The sequence below is a fragment of the Polypterus senegalus genome, chromosome 15 (assembly GCF_016835505.1).
Source record: "Polypterus senegalus isolate Bchr_013 chromosome 15, ASM1683550v1, whole genome shotgun sequence".
NCBI lineage: Eukaryota > Metazoa > Chordata > Cladistia > Polypteriformes > Polypteridae > Polypterus > Polypterus senegalus.
Genome location: NC_053168.1, coordinates 74,495,916 through 74,520,835, shown reverse-complemented (window position 1 = coordinate 74,520,835; position 24,920 = coordinate 74,495,916). Strand labels below are relative to the sequence as shown.

Genomic DNA, 24,920 nt, shown 5'->3' with positions numbered 1-24,920 from the left:
CAGTCTCAGATACTATTGAACTATATGATTTTACAACACCCACAAGTCCTGCTTTACTTTAGATAATAATTTTAGAAAAGAAAAACATTATATTCCATGAGGGTAACATTACCAATCAAATGTATCAGAATTTCCATAGCTGAGTTTGTAGTCTTGGTCAATTGCATTCCCTCTGACCCATTATCAGAGAGACTTGCATCTGTCTTGTGAAAAAGAGAGCTCCTTTATTGTATCTCTCCACATGAAGAACAACTTAAGGGAGATTCAAAATATCAAAAAAAGATTTGAGTTTAATTTAAGACACACACAACCTGGTATTTAGTGCCTGCTGAAGTGGCTAGTCCACCTTAAATTACTGCACAGTCTCTGTTTCATCTTCTTCCATTGACAGCACATTTACTTCAACTCTAAGCTAGCATGGCAACAAAGACACCAGGCTAGAATTGCCCTTGTAGTTCCTAGTGTCCCTACACTACCAAGGGCCAAATTAAATCTTTATCTACACAGTAATTGATGGGGCCTTTTGGACAGTTTCTAGGCATATGCTTTCACTTTAAAGGGTTGGAGGGTATATACTGATTTTCTACCTGATTTCTTTACCTTGGTCCTTAAAATGAGCAAAATAAAAGCTTCCCTGGCTAGAACCATTTGTTGATATTTTGTGGCTTATATATCTTCTCATTATTCAATAAATAAAATATTGAGATTCAACTATACTTACAAGGCTTATTTTTCCTTTTATAGTGATCTTTTCATTTACTCTTGATGTACATGCAATCTCATTTAAATGATCATTTCTTCTCTTTCTTTGGCCTATCTTGTATCACCATGGAATATATCACTTGTACCAATGAGAAACCCTCACAGGCAAACTCTCTCTCTACATCTGCCACCATCATTATCAATACAGAATGCTAGCAGTTTTTCCCTAAAAGTATTTATTGTACCTTGGGAATTGACATCTATAGACTGCAGTGGAGTGTACACTGAGAAAAATGCTTCAGTTTATTATATACTGAGAATAAGGCCACAAGTAAAAGGATATCATTTACAGTACAGGGGATTCAGAAAGTATTCACACCCCTTTGCTTTGATTTGCATTTTGCTATGTTGCATGATATTGCCATTCATGATTTTCACATATAGTATCAGATTAAGTAAGCTGAAATCAAACAAATCACCAGGACCAGGTAATATTTATCCTCGAGTTCTTAAGGAGGCTAGTGAGTACATATATAAACCGTTGACACATATTATTAGGATGTCACTGCACACTGGAGAGGTTCAGAAGGACTGGAAAATGGCAAATATAATCTTATTATATAAACAGGGCATATCCAAGCAACTATAGGCCATTAAGCTTAACATGCATCACAGGAAAATTAATGGAAGGAATTATTAAGGATAAGATTGAGCAAAACCTGGCAAGGACAGGAGTTATTCTGAACAGTCAGCATGGGTTCAGAAGAGGGAGGTCGTGTTTTACTAACATGCTGGACTTCTATGAGGAGGCAACAAAAGGATACAATCAAAGTGGAGCATATGATATTATTTATCTTGACCTTCAGAAAGCATCTGATAAGGTGCCACATTAGAGGTTGGGCATCAAATCAAATGAAGTGGGAGTTCAGGGTGATGTTTTTAGATGGGTGCAGACACACGAATCAGAGGGCGATGGCATGAGGAACCTCTTCAGAAATGGCCTATGTTAAGAGTGATGTTCCACAAGGGTCAGTGCTTGGGCCACTGCTATTTTTAATCTATACTAATAAAAGGCAAAGCGCTCACTGACTCACTCATCACTAATTCTCCAACTTCCCATGTAGGTAGAAGGCTGAAATTTGACAGGCTCATTCCTTACAGGTTACTTACAAATGTTAAGCAGGTTTCATTTTGAAATTCTATGCGTAACGGTCATAATTGAATCCTACTTACGTACATATATACGTCCATAGCCTGCAGCTTGGCCGCCGTGTGAGGCGGCGTTATGTCCTCCCCCATTCCCACGCCTCCCACATAATTGGCTGCCTGCCCATATAAGGCCGTCTGTCGTTCCAGTCTCTTCATTCTCTTCCTTGCTTCGCCACGGTATTCACGTCTCCCTGCTGATAACTGCAGCCTTTTTATTTAATCCATGGCTTCTCCGCTGCTTTATTGTTCGTTTATTGCGATTATAGTTATTGTGTAGGTATTTTAGACTTAGTTTACTGCCATACCCCCATTAACATGTCTATCGTGGTGATCACCATCGATCAAAAAACTGTCACTTACTGAAACTCAAACTGATTATGACAGCAGCAATCCAAGCTGTGAGAAAACAGTAAAAAAGGAGGCGTGTCAGACGTTGTGGTACATTTTCTGATGCAGCTAGACGAAAACAACTTCATGACGCTGTCGCTAAATACTCGCAGGCAAATCCACAAGTTCATAGAGACGCTGTCGCTAAATACTCGCAGGCAAATCCACAAGTTCATAGAGACACTGTCGCTAAATACTTGCAGGCAAATCCACAAGTTCATAGAGACGCTGCCGCTAAATACTCGCAAGCAATTCCACAAGTTCATAGACACGCTGCCGCTAAATATTTGCAGGCAAATCCACAACTTAACAACGGGAATGCCTATTAAACATCTTAGATTCACGAGTACCGATTTGGGTAGTGAAACACTTCGATGAATGAAACCTGTTATCTTTACAAAGGTTGACAAACACGGAATGTAACTTGAACACAACACGTCCTCCAAATACGAACCTGATTGAAAGAAATAACGATAATCAAATCCTTGATGACAGCAACACTCATAACAGTGACAAAACAATTACATTGACAATCATGTTACGCTATTTTTAAAATGTTTCCTTTTCTTTTTCATAACTTCTTTAACACCCTACTTCTCTGCTGCGAAGCGTGGGTATTTTGCTAGTATATATATATATATACATAAATGATTTAGATAGGAATATAAGTAACAAGCTGGTTAAGTTTGCAGATGATACCAAGATAGGTGGATTAGCAGATAATTTGGAATCCGTTATATAATTACAGAAGGACTTGGATAGCATTCTAGAGCATGTCAACCTGTCAACCTGTCATCCTGGGACTGTGCGCCAAAGGCCAGTGTGATTGCAAAAAACAGCAAACGTCTTCCACTGAAAAGTTAAGGTTTCTTTATTTGCCATTTGTACATAAAACCGACAGTCAAAGCACATTGGAATTCTTGTGCATAGCTTTTTCAGAGTCATCATAGTAAACATTTAAAATAAAAAAAAAAAGTAAACAACAAAACAATATAAATACTGTGGCCCCGGCCGGGGCTGGAGCCCGGCCGGGGCGCAGGAGGGCGTGAGGAGGGCTTGTGCCTCCTCCAGACCCGAGGGTCCGTCCTGGTTCTGTTGGGGGCCACGGGTTGAGGGCATGGAAGCCCTTCCCTGTAGGGGCCCGTGGTCACCGCCAGGCGGCGCCCCGATGCCGGTTTATCCCGTGCGGTTGCCGGTCAGGACTGGAGCCCGGCGGGGCGCTTGGAGGACGGAGGAGGCGAGTGCCTCCTCCAGACAGAGTGGGGGCGTCCGTCCTGGTTAGGCAGGGGGCCTCGGGTACAGGGCTTTGAAGCCCAGCCCTGTAGGGACCCGTGGCCACCGCCAGGCGGCACCCCGGTGCCTAATTATCCGGGAGCCCGGCACTTCCGCCACACCAGGAAGTGCCGGGGGGAAGACTTTGTGTGGCACCCGGAGAGCTGCCAGGAAGACAGCCGACACTTCCGCCACGCTTGGGCGTGGCTAAGGACGGAACACCTGGGGCTCATCCGGGAGCCTTATTTAAGGGGCCGCCTCCCTCCAGTCATTGGTGGAAGTCGGGAGGAAGCGGACTGAGCTGGAGAGCGAGGACAGGAGGCGGCCAGGAAGCAAGGCACAGAACTGTGGGCCCTGGACTTGGGGGAAATCGGTGCAGAGGCACTGGGGTTTGTGTGAGTGCACGTGACTTTTGTAAATAGCAAACTTGTAAATAAACAGTGTGTTGGGCAAAAATATGTTGTCCGTCTGTCTGTGCCGGGGCCAGCGTTCACAATACATAATATGAATTATACCAACACTACAAAATGGTGGTAATATCTACAAAAAAAATACAATTATATTGCAGATATTGCACATTTAAAATACTTCACATTTATCACTCATCATTTACAGGACAAGTGAAGTGAGGTAGTGTGGGGTTATTTCACATGTTCAGTAATTTTGTTTTGCCATCAGTCTGACTGTGGCGGGAAAAAAACTATTGAAAAACCTTGTTCTGTGAGTGATGATGCTGTCTGCTCTGCTGTGTCTCAGATTGTATGTACAGTTTGAGTATCTCAGCAGAGAGTGAGCTGGATGGAATGAATCCCTGATAATTCCCTCTGCTCTTTTCCCACAGCGATGTGCGTACATAGAGTCCATAGAAGGAAGTTTTGTCCCTATGATCCCCTCCACAGTCTTTATGACTCTTTGCAAAGCTTTCCTATCTGCCTGTGTGGTGTTCCCATACCAGACAGTGATGCCTTCGGTAAGAATACTCTCTATCAGTCCTCTGTAGACCTACAACTAAATCAATACAACATTGAAGACTGTTTCTTGTTATACTCATTAAATGACAGACCAATGACTATTCTAAGAACAGAACTACTGACATTCTGTTCTCAATCTTGTATTTACCCTTCTTTTTGACACTCATTGCACAACCAAAGAACTTGATGTAACACTAGATATAGCTTCAAATCTGAGACATGAAACAATTATGTATTTATTGCAATGCATACAAATTTGCCAAGTGTTTGCCCTTAACTGTTTTGGCAAAGTTAGAGCTTCAGTGTTTGCCAACTGTCTTTGCTAGATGTAACTTTCTATTCCCATTATATCAGATTGTGAGACTGTGTACTTGATTTACATAGCCCAATATTCCAAGAATATAAAGCAACACAAAATAAAAAACACATTTTTTCTGCAAAACATTGTTAGAAGGCCAAGAGTTTCTACAATGCCTCAACTGGGAACTGAGGAAGGTGAATGGGCAATGAAGAAATTTAGTTCTGCCACTGCTTGTAAAGCTGTAAACTGCACTCTTATCAAGACCTGTTAAAGTATGCTATTAGAGAAAAGCGTTATATAAATGTAAAGAATTATTATTATTATAAGATATATTATTACTTTCATAAAGAAAAATGTTTTTCCATGTTTAAAGAGATATTGGATTTTGAAATACCTCCTGTATAGATACAGTAACTACTGCCAAAAATAAATAATTGTGATACTTTCTGTGGAGGACAAGTGAGGGAACATCACTGGATGAGCATGCATTTGCATAGACAAGGCATCAGAATTGTCTATCTACAATGATTCACTGCTTTAACAATTTCTGATTTTCAAATTGGACTGCACAATTGAACTGCCACTATGAAGAGAATTGTGCCACTGCATCAGCACAGAAACATGAAAATCAGTTACAGCTTTTCACCTTTGGCAATGCAAGCTCAATATGAATACCACATGTCTGGAAAGAAGAATCCATAAAATTATGACATCATCTCAGTATTTACAACAGAAGAGCTGAATAATTTATTCAAAGTAACTTGGGTAGCAGTGAGGCATGGTGAATTAGGAGATGCAGAGTCTAGCATAAAGCTTCAGTTCAAACCAGTAACATACCCTTTTGACCATGAGCACCTCAAAAGCTTCACAATCTGACCTGCTTTCCAGTAGGGAGCCAGATCTGTGTCATACTTGTCATGCCCAAGTGGGATACTGGATGTGCCAGGGCAACGCAAGGTTGCTTAAGGCTACCAATGTAGAAGGAGAAACTCCTGAGCATCCTAATTTAAGAGAACTCCCTTTTATGCTACCAAAAGACAGACATTAGAGAGGAATTTGCAACTTTTCTTGCCAACTACAATTCACATTCATGTGAAAGATGAGAATAAAAACATTTTCTTAACTCAAAAGATATTGAATGAAATGACAATTGCACTATCTGACTTGTCGCATCATTGACATCATGTCTGTGTTCCGTGCTCGGGCACATTTAGTGATCACACTGTTCCTAGATGTTACTAAACTCTGCTCAGTAACACCTCTTACAAGCGGGCACTATACAGTATGGTAGGCCCAGCACATAGTGATCACAATAGTCAAACGAACTAGACTTTGTGGACGAATGTGCTCGGGCATGGAATGAATTGCCAGTGTGAGTACCCCAACACAATATGCTTACCCTAATAACAGAAATTCTTTATGTCTTTACTGAACATACTGGTAATTGTCGACTTACGACATAGGCGTCTTATGGCCATTACCGAATTCTCAAGGGCAAACAACATATAAATAAAATAAAAGGGGAACGTAAAAAAGACAAATTTAAAAGGAATAAACTGACTAACAGATTAACAAAGCAATAGAAGGAGAGAACTACGATCAACTGACAGTAAAACAAAACAACCAAGACAGAACAGACAGCTGAATACATAGTCTTTAAAATATCTCAAAGCCAGAGAAAATCAATAGGTTTTTAAACTTGACTCTGAAATATTTAAAGTGGGGGTTAACTTAATAAAAGATGGAAGACTATTCCAGAGTCTTGGGGCAGCTATAGAGAAGGTCCGGGACCCTTTAAACCTCAACCAAGAGCATGGAACAGTTAAAAACATCTGATCAGAAGACTCAAGAGGTAGAATGGGAGGCTGCCATGGTCAGAGATATAGCTTGGAGCTATGCCATGGAGAGCTTTAAAAACAAATAACAAAACCTTAAATTTGACTCTGTATTCGACAGGAAACCAATACAAGGATGCAAGCACATGGGTGATAGTCTATTTTCTTGGTATCAGTTAGAACCCTCACAACTGCTTTCTGGATCAACTGCAAGCATGACAAAATTGACTGACAGATACCCAGTTACAGAGAGTTGCAATAGTCAAGACATGAGGAAATTAAAGCATGAATGATTATTTCCAGATCCTTAAAAGACAAAATTTGTTTTGATATATTTATTTTTAAGTTGACGGAAGCTACAATGAACAACTGTGTTTACTTGTTTGTCGAATTTGAGTGCATAGTCAAAAATAATACGAAGGTTTTTTTTACATGGATGTGTAAATTAGCTGACAATGGGCCCAAGTCATTTTCTATAACTCTGACAGAGTCAGGATTATCAAATATGATTAAAATTAAGACAATTCTGTAACATAAAACAGTTAATGTCCCTTAGGCACTTTGAAATGAGCTGCAGAGCATCATCTTAAACTAGCTTAAGTGGAAAGTATAACTGTATATCATCTGCATAACGGTGATATAATTTGATGCACTTATGCAAAAAGGACACAAGGAGGAGCACATACAAGGAGAATAAGATAGGGCCTAAGATGGAGCCTTGAGGTATTCCACATTCAATCTGATGTGAGGCATGCTTCAGTTCAGCAGATGCTTATTGTGAAAAGCGAACTCTAAATGGTTTGAAGGCTTTTTATTTATATGTAAGTATCTGTAAACCACAATTTCGATCTTGTTCCATTGACTGGACTCCAGGTTTGCTAACTCCAGATACCAGTTAGCTTTTGTTGAAGTCATCAGGCTAGAGGTTCACATACTTTTTCTAGCCTAAACCTGTTAATGTTTAAATTATGTATTCAATATGTAGAAAAACAAAACAATTCGTTAAAACAGATTATTTTTGTTCATTATTGTGGCTTACATAAAGATCAGATAATATTTTAAGACAAATTTATACATGAATTCGGTCATTTTCAAAGGGTTCACATACATATATTTGCAGCTGTATGGCGGAGGGGGTACTTACTTTCCAACCAGAAAAAAATAATAAGTAAATACTACCAGCATGTTCTGTACTCAAATACTGCATGTTTTGATTTGCAAAGTTGACATTCAAAACGTATTTTACACTTTTTGACCCTGTCTACAGTAGATAGAGTTTGCATGTTCTCCCAATTCCTGCACTATTTTTTCTCCAAGTACCCTGGTTTCATTCTCACATCCCAAACAGATATCTATTAGGATGACTGGCAAAAAAGGGAATGGTCTTGGCTTTTGGTAAAGTTAAACAGGATGTGCATATGGTTATAGTTATAAAGATACATCAATTATGTGGTGTACATATCATCTATATGACTTTTTAAAATAGTACCTTTTGTTTTGCACCCTTAACACAGGGAAGTTAGATACATGCACAATTTCATACAAAAATCATACAATGTTTAATTCTTAATTTCCCATGTTGATCACTCATTTGTATACAACAACAAAAAAAAAAACAATCTTGTTTTGACTCTTAAACCTCAAGCAGGGAAACTCACCCAGGATAAAGAAAGATTCATCCATAGCCTCCCTAATCGGCACTCAACCCTCAAGAAAAAGAGCATAATCTTCACCATGAGCTAAGTTAAATGTGATCCACTAGTTACACAAATGATGCTGTAATGTCTTTAACATGCAAATCCACCACCATCTGCAATTCAGGACATTTAGGTAATTTCATTACCTAATGTTTAGGATAGCTGTATGTCACTTAGATAGTACCTAGCAGTCTGTAAAGGATCATCCTGGTTTATTCTAAACACCCATACCTACAAGTTCTTCCCCATTTTTTAATCAAATTGTTATTATTGAGGAGTAATGAAAAATAAACTATAAAGATATATTTTTGAACAGGTTCCAAAAGTATAAGTGAGTGAAATAGATTTGTAATAGATATACAGGGGTGGGTAAAAGTAGGTTTACAGCTGTCTGTATAGACAAAGACACACAAGTTATGTACTTAGGAACAATCTCGGAAGTGCTTAAATTGCCGGCCTTCATTATCTACACATTCTAGCAGCCTACTTTCTATACTCAAGCATACTTTAATAATAATAATAATAATAATAAGACAAATAATACAAATAAATAATACAATAATTGATAAATAAATAATAATACAGGAACAAACTCTGGGTTTTGCATACTCACATCTGTAAACCTACTTTTGCTAACCCCAGCATACATACTAAAAAACAAAACAAAACAAAAAGGACAAATCAACATTCCAGAAGCGGCCACCATCACCCACTCAATGACATTGGTAGAAGATGGTTTAAGTTTCCTGCACCCATGAATGAGCGGGGGTAGTCATGAGAGGAGTTTGGTAATAATGGGTTTGACACCAATAAGAAGAGCACGATTATTGACAATTGGATGCCAGTTTGGACAGATTTCACATATTTCATAACCATTCGTCAAACCTCCAGTGTATATAAAATCAAAGAGACCAACAGTTCTATGTTATTATTCTTAAGACTCCTCATGTGAGAATCACTTTATGTTTAGCAAAAAGAAATCTACCATACTTGTATAACAGACTGAAGAATTTGAAAAGGAAGGTTGGTTGAGATGCACCAAAAATTTCAAGACAGAAGAGTGCCCCCAGCTGAGCAGCTGGACATTTCCCTTAGCCCATCACTGTTTTAAATGTCTTCTGTTTAGATTTGAATGCAGACTAAACATTTTAAAATAGCATGGTGACCTGAATCTCTCACAAAACTCCAAATATTTAAACCAAATATAATTTCACTAATGCAGTTTACCTTTTCATTTATTTTTATCCCACTTTTACATTACAGTATATTGCTTTTACCAGGGTTGGGCTGGGTGGTGGAATGGGTGGTCCTGCCACCTTATGGATCCAGTGTTATGGGTCTAAATCCTGTTTCTGTGGAGTTTACAATGTTCTTCTTGTGTCTGCTTGGGTTTTGTTCTCCAGACTTTCCTACCATAGAAATGCACAGTTTAGCTTAAATGGTGATTAAAGAACTGGTCTGAGGATGAGCCCGTGAGGGACTCGAGCCATAACCAGGGTTTTTCCTGCTTTGTACCCAGTACTGCTGGGATATGACCCAAAATTACCTAAGGAGGGCTTGATGAAAGTCTAATTATGTCTAAATATGATAGAGTAAACACTCTTCTGCAACAGTCGAATTAATGTGTAGTATGTCCAAATAAAAACAAGTTCATAATTGTATGCTTCTTTTTTCCTGCAATACAATTAAATGTTTGTACTCTGATCAATTTATCAATTGACATTATTAGCTCTCCAAATATACACCAAGAAGGAAACACTCAAAATATGAACTGCAAAAAAACCAAAAACACTCTAGTACAGCATCCATCATGTAAAGTAATTAACAAGCAGACACTCACCTGAGCAGACGGGTCATAGCGTGCTTTGCAGCATAGTGAAGGGGAGTGTTGTGTTGGTAGGGTTCCCCATATGAGGTATTTGGATCCAGGGATTCCTTGAACTGGGGGTTGCTCTCATAGAGCTGGTAAGCAAGTGCTTCATCTCCATTTATAAGTGCCTTGCGAAACTTTGTTGCAGTGTTCCCCATAGTTCAGCTTCCAAACAGTGCAAGCAGCACTCACGACTCTGCCGTCTTTACCCAGTGGAAGTGCAAATTAGCAGCATGCTTCTTGTTCTGTATAGGGAAAATTACACATAAAAAGATAAGTAAAATTGGTGTAATTTGAAAGTTATTTTTAACATTTCTGCAATATAACTGTGCTAAAAAGTGTGTACTGAACATTCTAGCTCACATTTTGTTTTAGTTAAGTATCCATTCATTTAATGATTTTATTTTTTCCATTAGACCACCAGAGCTCACTGCAACAATACCGGGTGGATAGGAAGCAGCAGCACCTGAGCCTGCATGGGGTGACTGTCTGGTAGAGAAAACAGACACACTCATACCGCTCCAACTGACAGTCATCAATGAGAAGAGCAGAGTTCAGCGGTTAGGTTGTGAGGTGGCAGTGCAAATAACTGAGAAACTGGGCCATTTTCAAGAGCAAATAATAAAAGAACAAAATGTAAAGGTGATACATTAAATTATAATTAATATCTTTAAGACAGAGAATGCAACACTTCTTAGCTTCTAAAATATGGAGCACTTCAATTTGGACTTGAAAACATCAAATACTAAGGAGAACACAATGACAGATAATTAAGGTCTTTCTCCATTTTAGCTATATTCTTTGGAAGATGTTTGTAGGTTTATAGCATAAAGCACATTTAATTGTCTTGCAGCACACAGCCTTATCACTGGATACATATTTACATTGATAAACTCTCTTGAAAGGACTGATGGCACTAACATTAACCATTGCTCTAGAGAAGTAGCTTTCTTTCACAACACGTACTTTCTTGCTCAGTACCTGCATGGTTTAGTAAAGTGGCAATGATGTTTACTTAACTTAGCTCATTTTAAAGCAAACAGCTTGGGTTATTTCTATTTTTTAAGACAAATATATACACAGTACTCTTCTGCTTTAGTTGTATTATAAATTATGACATAACCAAAAATCACCTATATTATCTTTTTTTTAAATATATGCATGAGTATGGGGGTGCTTGACACCATGTTGAAAATCCATTGTGTTTTAATAAAACCAACCTAATAGTCAAGCATTGTTTAATTGTAATTTTTCATCTGTTTAATTAATATTCACAGTTTGCTTTGAATGTATATAAAAAGGAAACCATTTTAACAATATTATCTTTGCCCAAGAACTACTAAGAAAAAAATGATTAATATCCAAGTAGCCAAGTTGGATTGTACATGTTAACAACCAATAACAGTTTGGTGACTACTGGAAAGGCAGATGACAGCTTGGAAAGACAGCAACAGGGAGTGGTTAGCAGCCTGAACTGCACTTATGGGAAGAAGAACCTACAACAAGCTATGGAACTAAATTCAAGCACATACCCATAGGGGAGAATTCCGCAAGGACAGACCAACGAATGACAACAAATGAAAATGGAAGTACAATTATGAGATGCATCTGCATCAAGGCCTGAAAGAACAAAATTTTTTTTTAAATACATCAGACCAAGATAAAGCACTTGGTGCAGAAGCCTACAGTACAGCACATCTGTTCTGACCCTGGTGAGGTGCAGAAAGAGCCCAGCCTGGAATCACGACACAGAGCCCAGAATCTCTAACCATCTGATGCTCTGTCACTGGGTGAAATAGTCCAAAAGGTGTTGGTGAAATGGCCCCCAGCCAGCAAGCAGGGAAAGTGGCACAAATTTGGGAGAGTGGCACTGCAGGTCTACTTTCCACTGCACAGGGATGGCAGATGATGGCAGATTTCAGCAAGTAATTTAAGTTTACAGCATCTATCACCACGACGTCATTACGACCAGACATTCAGAGGCCTCAAAACACCTTGCCCTGATAGAACTGACTGTGCCCTGGGAACATCATATACAGGAGGCTTTTGAGAAGAAGCTGTACCAGGGTCTTCTGGAGGATTGCTGGAGGCAGGGGTGGCGAGCACACTGCCCTCCAGTGGAAGTAGGCTGCAGAAGCTTTGCCGGCTGCTCTTTCTACAGAGTCTACACCCTGCTGGGTATGAGTGGGCTACTAAGGACAGCCAGAAAGAGCTTCCAAGGTGGTGGTCGATTAAAAGGGGTGAGCCATGGCTTAATGCTGCTGGGACGCAAGTTGGGGCTTGATCAATCCCGGCTGTGTCACCTGAACCAGGGTGTACGATATTTTGAGGCCCAAAACACCCTATGAACCCAGGAAACATCACTAATGATGTGTCCAAGTGCATCGTAGTATATCAGTAATGAGATATTCGCAGGTGTAATACAACTTTGGTTATTGCTCATTTATTATTTCTTTTTACATTACATCACTATTCATTTTGGAATCTTTTTTTAGTGTTTTCTGGTTCCTTAAATGTCTAACTTTTAGGCACCATCCATTCGTATTTTTATGACTTATTTTTTGTAATTTTTATGTTAACCTTTATTATGCACTTACACCCACATAACAAAGAAGAAAAAAATTATACATTACTTTCTTTTTTTTGTTTGTAGTAATCCATAAGAAAATATTTCAATCTCAAGTTTTCATGCAGAACAGAGATAACAAAAATGTGTATTTTTGTAAGTGGTTTATTTACCAATATGTTAGCAAGAACACAAGTTTGGAACACTGTAAGCATAAGATTGGATACCTGATATTTGGATTATGCTGCACAGGAAATTTGATGTTTTTTTCCATGAATATTTTAAAATTATCTATTCAAGTTCACTGTATCAGTAATTTTGTTATCTCCATTTTCCTTTAAAATATTTATTTGCCATCACTATAAAGAGGATAGGGTGAGAAAGACATGAAAAGTTTTTCATTTTTTTGGTTGAATATTCCTTTAAAATAATCAGTAGGCTATTCAAATTGAAAGAATGTTTTTGTCACCTTTCTTATACTCTCTCTGTTCACTGTGAAGATTTCTGTTCTGTCACTTATATAGGTCATTTAACATGCAGCTCAAAAACACATCAGCCAGGTGGTCCTCCAAAACTCTCTACACTCACACACAATGCACACTTACTGAATTACACCATTATAAACAGAATCACCAATTCTTTTCTGAGTTCAGGAAAATAGCAAAAGGAATGTAAATGTTACCTTTCACAGAATCAGAAGTATAATGTTATGTAAAGGAGACTAAAAGAAATGTCTTTTTTTGCAAGGGTGATTTGGAAATTATGTGCTTCCTAAAGTGTTGGTTCCTGTCTTTTTGGTACAACACGTACATCTGTGGTGAACTAAACGTAGTGGCACTGGTACTAGGAATGCAGCTTGGCTTTACCAAGTCATGTTGTTTCATTTGTGAAAGGGGCAGCTGAACTAAAAAGAGTTTCATTGCATATTAAAAAACTGTAAGGACTTTATACAGGGCAGAAAAAATGTGGCACATTAAGGACTTGTCAACACAAAGAAAGATTTTTGCCTCCTCTTCATATAAAATATAGACTAGTGAAAACTATTTTGAAAGTGTTGAACACGGAAGGTGAAGGATTTTAATATTTAAGACAGATGTTTCCATGAATAACTGATGCCAAGATTAAAGAAGGCATTTTTGTTGGTCCACAAATCAGACATGTCATCAGTGATCTACTATTGGGGCCAAAGGAAATCACATTGAAGACATTCAAAGATGTTGTTGAGAATTTTCTTGATAACTACAGAACACCAAACTACATTCAGCTGGTTGACAACCCTCTTCAGCAATACAGTCATGAAGTGCAACGTGTCGCTAAAGATTCACTTCCTGCATTTATACTTGAAATTTTTCTTTGCCAATCTTGATCAGGGTGAAAGGTTTCAAAAATTACATTGCAGGAATGTAAAAGCAGTTTCAGGGCAAGTGGAATCCATCAGTGCTGGCCAAGTGTTGTTGGACACTGAAACATGAAGCATCACATCCGGAGTAGAAACGAAAATCAACAGCAAACCATTTTTAGTTCAACTGAATTAATATACTGTGTCAGCATAACTAAGCGATTAAACATACAAATTCGATAAAAGGTAATTCCAGGTCTTTCCAAATTGCTATGTGATACAGTCAAAGTGAAAGGAAAACATATTTATCCAAGTCACATATTCTTCCAGCAAAACAGCCGATGGCTTTGACAGCGAATCCTAATCGGTCCGCTTAGTTCTTATTCACTCTTGTAATCACAACGCAACTCCAATTTGGGGCAGTGATAAGAAGAGGAGGTAGTTGGACGCCAATCCAAGATCAAGCCTGGGTGACACACCAGTCTACCATGAGGCTCCATAATGTGCCCATGCTCACTCTCACTGAGACAGTTAAGTCAATGCCTGAGGAAAGAAACCCGAGGACTCGGTCACTGTGTGATGTTTTTAATCTTTTGTCCGAGTCATAGTTTCAACCCTTGGGGGCTCAGAGGCAGCAGTGCTAACCATTGCACCACCAATTAATTAAATAAACTGCCAAATGATTTGTAAAAATCTTAGCAATATTACTTACTAGGAATGGCTATGCATACTGTTTGTGGACTGACTCGTTAGATGAACTCTGCAGGCTGAATGGTCACATTTGAACTTGCGCTCCACTCCCGAGTCTTCCTGATAGCAAGTCAATATTGAAGGATTGCTAAACAACATACATATAAGTAGTTACTGTATTGGATCGTTTATGATTTATTGTTGGGAAATGTGTGTTTTGGAAGTTACTGTGTTGTTATTAGTTAAATACAAGTCTGTTTCTTAACTGAAGTCAAGTGCAAAAAACAATACAGCAATAAAACAAGCATAATGATTTAACTACAATTTGGCTCTTGATTCTTTGTATAATGTTTATTAACAGATGCGAACAGCAGGGGGCACCACCAAGCCCCCCAAACCTAAGACACATGTGACCCAACATAATTCCAGGTGCAAATGTAAGGATTTTTAATCGAGACAGCTCAATAGAATTACAGTTACAACCAGTATATGCCTTTTAAGATCTCTCTCACCTCCAAGAGTGTAGACTACAGCATCCCGACTCACCCCAAACGAGGCAGCGTGATTTATTTTAAGCACGACCCAGGAATTGCTTCCAGTCTCTAATCCCAGTCATCCAGAGCAATTCTGGATCATGTGGAAACCAGGGCAGTCCTCCCCCAACAGCGCTGCATTTCTGGACTCCATTTCCCATGGAACCCTATGGACATCCTAATTGGGTTTAGCCCTGAGAGACATTGCCACATGCCGTGTTGGGGAATGACCTGCTCCTGCTGAGTCCATCTTCTTGGCCCTCTCATTATGGTCTCCTAGCCAGGTATGATTTCTTCCTTTATCCCAGACAGGATGCCTATCCTTCCTCCAGGGCACCCACACAGAGCTTTCTTTTGAAGTTGCTATGTACAGATTCATTGAAATATTTCTCAGTGCAAAACTGTGTCTTCCTATAAAAGGCACTACATTGAATGACTCACTGCAATATTTAAGCCCGGTGTAAACTTGCCGTTCATTGAACAGCTGGTTCCTTCTGCCTTACAACTGTTCCTTCCCACAGAGGTTCCAGAACTGGATAAGCAAGCTTAGATGATGGATGTCTTGTTCTTTTTAAAATGTCATGCTACAAAGAGTGCTGTCATTTTATCTGCTGCATGCATTTAAAACTAAGTGTGACCAATAATAGAAAATAATGGATTTCAAGGGCACTCTTGCAGAAGCACAGTAATTATTTTTCTTATGTTTAGATCATGTTTTTTTTTTTTCTAATGCCAAAGACTAGTTTAATTACTATGTAAAGTGTTTTTTATTTATTTTCATTTTATTTCTGTTTATTTTTTAATGATCGTAGCACTAGTGTCTGGTGGTTAGGACCCGGAAATTCAGCAACCACACTATGTTTTTGTTTTCTCAAAGCATATGTTTATAAATGATGGAAGGTAGTGAGTGGCACAGTCTATAATATAACCACGCACAACAATTAAATCCCAAATCAGTGAAAGCAAAGCAAAAAAAAAAAAAAAGAAAAGTGAACAGCTATGACCAACACACTAAATGTATGAAAAAAATCAATACTACCACTGAGACTGGAAATAACACACTTCATAATTGCTTTCAAGTATAATCACCTCATGGTAAGCTACAACTGCCAGTCATATTTATATTCTGCACAAGCAAACCATTAAACAGAAGTAAAGAAAATATTTTATTAATCTAAATAAACCTGTGAAAAATCACTTTTTGACACATCTACTGGATTTTTCTAAAAACATGTAAAACTGAAAGAAAAAGAACCTTACCAAAAATACATACTGCATACTTCAAATAATGACCTAGCATTACATGAATCCGACTATTAAAACGCCCACTTTCCCAGGACTGTGGTGTTCACATTTATCCCTTGATGATGGGGCTTAGTCTGAGCCCTTAATAAAAAAAAACAATCCTCCATAAAAAGGCAGAGGTGCCAAAATAAGCCACATAACTGTTCCAAAAATGCAACCGTCTTCTCATTCTTAAATACATAGCCGGATGGTCTGCCATATGCTTCTCTAAGCGAAGTGAAGCAAAAAGGAGACTGAAGGACATTAAGGCCTATTGGGGGTAAAATGGATGTGTTTCAGTTAAATGAAGAAGACGGTGCTTTATAATACATAGGGAGGAACAGTGAGTGGCATTTCATTTCATGATGTACATAAAAGAACAGTTATGGGATCCAAACCTTATTCCAATGAACAAGGATGTTCAGAAAAAGACCCTGCAAACAAAAAGTTGGAACTAGTGTAAGGCACCCTAATTTAAGGGTGTTCCTAAAAAATGTGACGATTTACTTAATGAGGTAGATTTACATTATAAACCAGAATAGTTGTGTCAAATATTTAAAATATTTAAATCTTTAAAGTCTAAATAGTTTCAACTGTAACAGAAATTATTTTATTTTTAGTACTCTGATAGGTCCATAGAGATATGATAAGGATCAAATTATCAAAACATATTCATAATCACTGGCCTTGAAACAGTGTGAAATGATACCCCATATGCTTGAGTTTGCAATTTGACATTTTTTAACTTCTAGAAATGGCTCTTAGTGGGCTAGGACCTCGGGTAAAAACTCAGATATCAAAATATATTCGTGATCACAAACTTCACTATTGCATAAGATGAAATTCCACATGAATACATTACCAATGCCCGTTTTTTCAGTGTTTTGTGAAAAGGAGTCATTTTGACCCCTCGGATCCCATTAGAGCGTGAACCCTCGGTTTTATTGAAGACGCCTGTTGGTTTACTCTTTATCATAAGGGTGTTAATTTCCTGCAGAAAATATGGCCCAAAATGGCCTAAAAAGAGGGGTTTTCAAGTGTAGAGGACCAAACAAAGGGGAGGAACCCCTAAAAGCATCAAAATAAGTCAAACAGTATCATATATTAAGTAAGTAATTTAAAGCATTTATAAGTAATTCTTATAAACACAAAATGCAAATTCATAAAATATACAGTAACAAAATGTCCAGTGTGATGTTTCATTTAACAAGTATAGTGTGGGGAAAAAAAGGAATACCAGTCTCATAATGACTATGACCTTTTGGTAACCAACTAAACAGGCATCATTTAAAACAAACAAAACTAATACACATTAAGGTAATGCTAGCAGTGATGAAATGACTTTTAGTTATTTGTTTATGGAAGCTTACTTATAATTCATCCCCTTCAGGTTAAGAAGAGAAGAAATAGATCTCATTAATTCCAGCAATAATCTCCAAGTGTCCTGAACAGCATATTATCATCTCCCAAGTGTCCTTCCAGAGGACCATGTTCAGTGTACAGTACCTCCTAAACGAGTGACCCAGGTAGCCTCCTTAATAATTGCCCAAACCACACTGATTAGCTTGTGTCAGTCCCAGGTAACATAATACAACACCCTTAAAATCACTTAGTCTGATATAGTGTTACCGGGCAGGGCTGGTGTGTATCCCATAAGTATTGGGCAAGAAACACCTCTGGATTGGGTGCCAGTTGATCACAGGCCCACTCTGTCCATCATATAACTACAAAGACACTTGGTCAATTTAGAGCCACCAATCTCTTTTCAAGCAGTGAAATTGAAATGGAGAATGAAACCGAAAGTGATTCAGATGAATCCAAAACTGATGCTCATGTCAATTGCACACGTGCAGTGTGCCATTCAAAGGCTGATCAGTCTGGAAAGAAAATCCATAATGAATCACACTACTATTGCCCCAGCTGTGATGTTGGATTGCGTATTTCACCGTGCTTCATAATGTACCACACAAACAACACATTTTGACAGTATATGCAGTATTAGTATTTTTATTTTTCATTATTATTACTATTTGTATCATTAATATACTTTCAACCTTTCTGACTTTGTACTTTTAGTGTTTTTCACCTTTTACAGTAGAAAGACAAGATTTAATATATATGTAATTTTTCAAGGCAAAAAATGCAATACTTTTTACAAGTTTTTTTGAGAAAAAATGTAACACACTTAGGAGGTTAAAGTACATACAAAAACTGATCAGATATGGACCTGAAAGCTGGGATGCTCACTCCTGTACAACAATGCCACCCATTGAAGTAGCAGTCATTCAGGGCAGATGAGCCCCTAACACCATCAAACCCATCAGACCTGTATAGTGACTCTTATTTATTGCATATAATCACACATTACACAGAAAACTATCCTTAGCTTTGTGGTTAATAAGTCCACCCATTGGTGTCTACAAATCATGTTTTCTATTGAATAATTTTCTACTGAGAAAATGGCAAATCTTAATACATTTTTGTGCATCCTTTTGAAATTGTTGTTGCCGGTTCCACTCAAATATGTTTTATTCCACCAAGAAAAACTGAAATTCCTCCCAGCGCTTTCATATCATTTCACTTCAAAGCTGGCACCTTCTTGGCTTTTATGTATAAGGGTAAACTTATGCACTGTCCCCAGAAAAATTTACTTTTATATTATGAGACCCCGGTGGTCCACAATATACATTTTTTTTATATATACATACAAATGTACATAACACAAAAATCTATCTATCTATCTATCTATCTATATCTATCTATATATATATATATATATATATATATATATGTACAGTATATATTTTGTGAGTCACTGTCTTGCACCCCAAAACACGAGGCTGAGTCTCAGTACTTTAGCAAAACCAGCTATATTCTACTTGAAACAGGAACAGCATGATTATATATTGTAGTGAGAACTATCACTCTCCGATACATAGACACAGCAAACTGGCAGGGTTGGGACCAGGTCAGTGGCCAAGTTACATAGTTCTCTACATTTCTAATGTTCCTTGCATCACCCAGCAATAGCAGGCTCTTATAGCGCAACTGCGATCGACTCAAGCAGCACCTCCACAGACATGGCAATCGCGCTTTGAGGAGTCATCCCTTTGGGGGGTCCCCAAAACAATTCAGATATATATAACACTGTATATATTGTGTGGGATGGCTGGGAGCCTGGCCCAGCTAGGCACTCTTAACCTAGAAGGACGGGGGAGACAGGTCTTTGTCTTCCCCATGACACTAGATGGCAGCCAACCCAGGCTGGGATCTCTGTTTGGACACCCACAAGGCATGGCAGGTATTGTAGTCCCAGAGGACAGCCCTGTTGGGTCCTGTGGAGGGAGTCACCCGGAAGTGCGTTGGAGTCGGAGCTTCATATCATTGGAGGTACTCCCGGAGTTTGGATAAAAGGAGCTCGAGCCAGATTCAGGAGGAAGAACAGCTATGCTTAAGAGGAGAAGTGGAGGCAGTGTCAAAGAGAGGAAAATAGAAGACAGAAAAGAAAAGCATTGCTGAGTGCTTGATTGTGCTTATCTGTACTTGTGTTGGTGGTGGGAAATGCTTACTTGAAGAGTTTCCCACAATAAAATTTCCTTTTATACTTGTGTCCAACCCTTTGTGTTTGGTGAGCTGGAGCACCCCCTGCTGTCCACAATATATATACACACACACACACACTCATACATACATACACCTTATTACTTCCAACAGCAAACTGCCTAATTTCACCATATGTTTGAACATAAAGCAAAAGGTACAATTATTTTATTGACTTAAAGTTAGAAGTCAAAGATGTTAAGTACAAAAATGTAAGTTTGGTTGTTTTCTCTGCCTCCATGTGTTCCCTCCCTGAATTTCTATAACTGAAGACTCTACACTCAGGTGTTGTTGGTAAGCGTAGGCGTACAGCCCTATAACTAGGATTGGTTCCTTCCTCGCTTTCTATGCTGTTGTCAAAGCCAAAACTCTGTGCAACAGAATAAGAGTGTTCAGGAAATTGACATATGGCTAGACGGTACTAAATGCCCAGATAACAATAAGCACAATTTTTCTAAAGCTAGTTTTGTGAAAATAATGTTTATTCTTTCCTCTACTACTGCTAAAAAGAAGTTTTATAGGCTTGTAACATACATTCTTCCTCACTCTACTGGAATTTTAATAACCTTTTATTTACAGTAAATCTTTGTTGAAAAACAGGTTACAAGAGATTACATAGAACTCATTCTGTCAATATATAATATGGTGTTGCAATTAAAAAAAAAAAAATTACAAAGGCGACTTGCCTTGTAGTTCTATGCATTACAAGTCGTGCAATAAAAAATTACTTCACACTGTTTAAAATCTAAAGCAAATGTGTTCATTCTGGTTATTCAAGTTTTCACTCCCATAAAAATGCTCATTTACCTTAATTATTTTTATTACATACACTCTTCTGATGCATGCACTAAGTATATACAAGAATTTTTACCTCTTTGTACAACAATATGGAAGCCACTGAAACAGAGTAGTGGCAAAGTTGGTCAATGCTTTGTTCTTAATCTTGGCTTGGTCATTACTTCTGAGGCTGCTGCATGAACTTTCTACCACATCACAATGACATAATGTTAAAGTTGGTCTTTTAAAAGTAGCTTTAGATGATCAAATGTAACCTGAAATGGACTGGTGTCCAGTAAGGAGTTGGTTTCTACATTCTGCTCAGTGTTGCCAGAATAGACTATGGCACACCTTTTCATTAAACAGAAGATTTACCAAACCCACTAAAACCTTTTAAGGTGTGTTTTCATAATCTTGGCATGCTTTCATATTATATAATATTTCTGCCAAAATGAAAGTAATAATTTACAATTAGTACATGAATAATCACAAGAAAGTACAGTGATATATAATTGAGACATTATATTGTAAAAAGAACCCCCAAATAATTAAATGAAAGTCATCTAATTATTATAAAATACAATGTTATCTTGGCTCAGTAATGTAGTTCATTTAATTATTGCAGTTATAATTTCAAAATGGCCTTATTTTTAAAGACCATTTATGTTTATCAATGGGGCTTTTCACAGTATCACATTTCCAAAAGGTTTTTTTAATGCCAGTATTTTATAATAGAATGTCTCTTTTCATGATGGTTTGTGACTTGTCAAGTAAGACTACCAGGCTGACCCTATTCCTATTCCTATTAGTTAATCATTTTCTGTTTGTTACTTTTTCCTGATTGTAGGCGGTAGGCTGCTAAAGATATTTAGCCCTGCTTTTCTTGCATTCAACTCAGTAAGAGTCATAATAGTTAGTGATGCAGACATAACATTTAGAAATAATTTAAAAAATGGAAATATGCACATACAATAGGCACTTTTATTAAACATCGACAGACTATACTTTCAAAGCTTAGTGAAGTAGTTCCATGGTGCACAGGAAACACCTCATAAAACAACGAACATGCACCAAGGACAAGACACTACTAGTATCTGGATGTTCTCGTTTCTTAATGTAACATACCTGGTACTACTGATCACCCATTCTCACTCTCTACCAAGAACAACCCACAACTTCTGCAGGAGGCTGCTATCTATCCTCTCTCTGCAAGTCTCCACTTCTCTACCTGAAAGTTCTTGAGGCTTGTGAAAGCACAGGCTCACTGTCAATGTCTAACGGGTTACTGTCACTCAAGCATTTAGCCCCAACAATCTGAAGACAGCCTGTCAGCCACAGTATTATAGTCTTTTTACATGTTTTGGCAACATATTGGTGAGGCTTGGTCAAATAAGTGCTCTTCAAAATGTTCATGTTGATGAAGCGATCCTCAGCAGCTCAACATAGATTATCACCTGGAATTTCCAGCCATGAACATTCAACATTAACACGTCTTGTGATTTTTTTTTTTTATAAGTATGTTCTGTGCGCTCAAGGAGCTCAATTAGCCTTAAACTACTAATGACATCTTCATCAACATCAAGATTTAAAAGAGCATTTATTCATCTAAGCATTTCCAATATATTGTCAAATTGTCTGAAAATACATCATCTGTTAAAATCATTTCTTTCTCTTTCATTGGCCAAACTACATGACCAGCTGGAATTCAAGTAGCACTGAAGATCTTTGGTAGCCTATTGTCTACAATCATCCATCCATCCATCCATTCTCTTCCGCTTATCCGAGGTCGGGTCGCGGGGGCAGCAGCTTAAGCAGAGAGGCCCAGACTTCCCTCTCCCGGCCACTTCTTCCAGCTCTTCCGGGAGAATCCCAAGGCGTTCCCAGGCCAGCCGGGAGACATAGTCCCTCCAGCGTGTCCTGGGTCTTCCCCGGGGCCTCCTCCCGGTTGGACGTGCCCGGAACACCTCACCAGGGAGGCGTTCAGGAGGCATCCTGATCAGATGCCCGAGCCACCTCATCTGACTCCTCTCGATGCGGAGGAGCAGCGGCTCTACTCTGAGCCCCTCCCGGATGACTGAGCTTCTCACCCTATCTTTAAGGGAAAGCCCAGACACCCTGCGGAGGAAACTCATTTCTGCCGCTTGTATTCGCGATCTCGTTCTTTCGGTCACTACCCATAGCTCATGACCATAGGTGAGGGTAGGAAGGTAGATCGACTGGTAAATTGAGAGCTTTGCCTTACGGCTCAGCTCCTTTTTTACCATGACAGACCGATGCAGAGCCCGCATCACTGCGGATGCCGCACCGATCCGCCTGTCGATCTCACGCTCCATTCTTCCCTCACTCGTGAACAAGACCCCGAGATACTTGAACTCCTCCACTTGGGGCAGGATCTCTCCCCCAACCCTGAGAGGGCACTCCACCCTTTTCCGGCTGAGGACCATGCTCGGATTTGGAGGTGCTGATTCTCATCCCAGCCGCTTCACACTCAGCTGCGAACCGATCCAGAGAAAGCTGAAGATCATGGCCTGATGAAGCAAACAGGACAACATCATCTGCAAAAAGCAGTGACCCAATCCTGAGTCCACCAAACCGGACCCCTTCAACACCCTGGCTGCGCCTAGAAATTCTGTCCATAAAAGTTATGAACAGAATCGGTGACAAAGGGCAGCCCTGGCGGAGTCTACAATCAGCTGAAGGTAATTAATAGCAAATGATTGACCAAAAGGTTCTGTTTGGTTGTCTTTGTCTCAAAGGACAACTGAGGAACCCATCAGAATCATCAGTGTCATTTTGAAATGAAAAGTGCTGGCATTTAGAATCGTACTTTTGGGAAAAGTCTTTAAAAATGACATTTTGAAGTACTGTACAACATGCAATAACTAAGTGTAAGGTAACTACAAATTTGAACCAAAGTAAAATAAATATATTTTTTATAATAATTTGATTACTTTTACTTAATTATGCATTTTTAACCCAATTTAATGATGCATCAAACCAAACAAGAATCTAAAACTTTAAAACCTATCAATTACATACCACCACAGAGAAGAACATTCCTGCATATGAAGTTATCTCTTGTGATTTTGCAAACATTAGGTGCATAGATGTGGCAGAAAAGTAATGAGACTGATTTTTTATTTACCAAAGTTTTTATTTTTTTCAAACATCAATGTTATCCCCTCAAAGTAGTTCCCTTGGGCAGCTACACACCGATGGAGATGTTGTTCCCACTGTTGGTAGCAGCGCTGGAAGTTTTCAACCGGTATGGTCTTCAGCATGTCCGTTACACTCTTTTGGATGTTTTCTAAAGTCCCGAAATGACATCCTTTGAGGACATTTTTCAGTTTAGGAAAAAGGAAAAAGTCACACGCACTGAGGTCAGGTGAATAAGGGGGCTGGGGAACCACAGGAATGCCTTTTGAGGTCAAAAATTCTGTTATGGAGAGGGCAGTTTTTCGGCACCATTTTGGCACAGACCTTTCGCATGTGCAAATGTTCAGTCAAAATTTGATGAACGGTAAATCTGTTCAAATTTAATTGTTCACTCAACATTCTTGATGTTAAACGACGGTCTGATCTCACAAGAGTGTTCACACGTTCGATGTTTTCATTGGTTTTCGGTTGAAGTCCTCCCTGAACGGTGTTCATCTTCAACGTGTTTTCTGCCTTCCAAAAATGATTTGTGCCAGCGAAAAACTTGAGCTCGGGTTAAAGAATGTTCCCCATAGGCCTGTTTTAACTTTTCAAACGCCACACTTGCCGTTTAATGGCACAGCGTTGCTCCAAATTCCGCTGTTCCATTTTGCGTGACGCACAACCAAAAACACAACTTCGCTAATAGCAGTCACAAAAATCATGTAGTTAACGGAAGGAGTTGAAACTTG

General features: G+C 38.7%; 1 protein-coding gene across 8 annotated transcripts in view; it reads right to left on the bottom strand.

Moving 5' to 3' along the window:
* Positions 1 to 24,920, bottom strand: part of LOC120515645 (ankyrin repeat and IBR domain-containing protein 1-like) — a 445,503-nt gene that overhangs the window by 322,470 nt on the left and 98,113 nt on the right. For all 8 annotated transcript variants that reach the window (XM_039736854.1, XM_039736855.1, XM_039736857.1 and 5 more), the window contains one exon: positions 10,215 to 10,489. In XM_039736854.1, coding sequence (XP_039592788.1) covers positions 10,215 to 10,402 — 188 coding nt within the window. In that variant the 5' untranslated portion in view covers positions 10,403 to 10,489. The remainder of the gene's footprint in view (positions 1 to 10,214; positions 10,490 to 24,920) is intronic.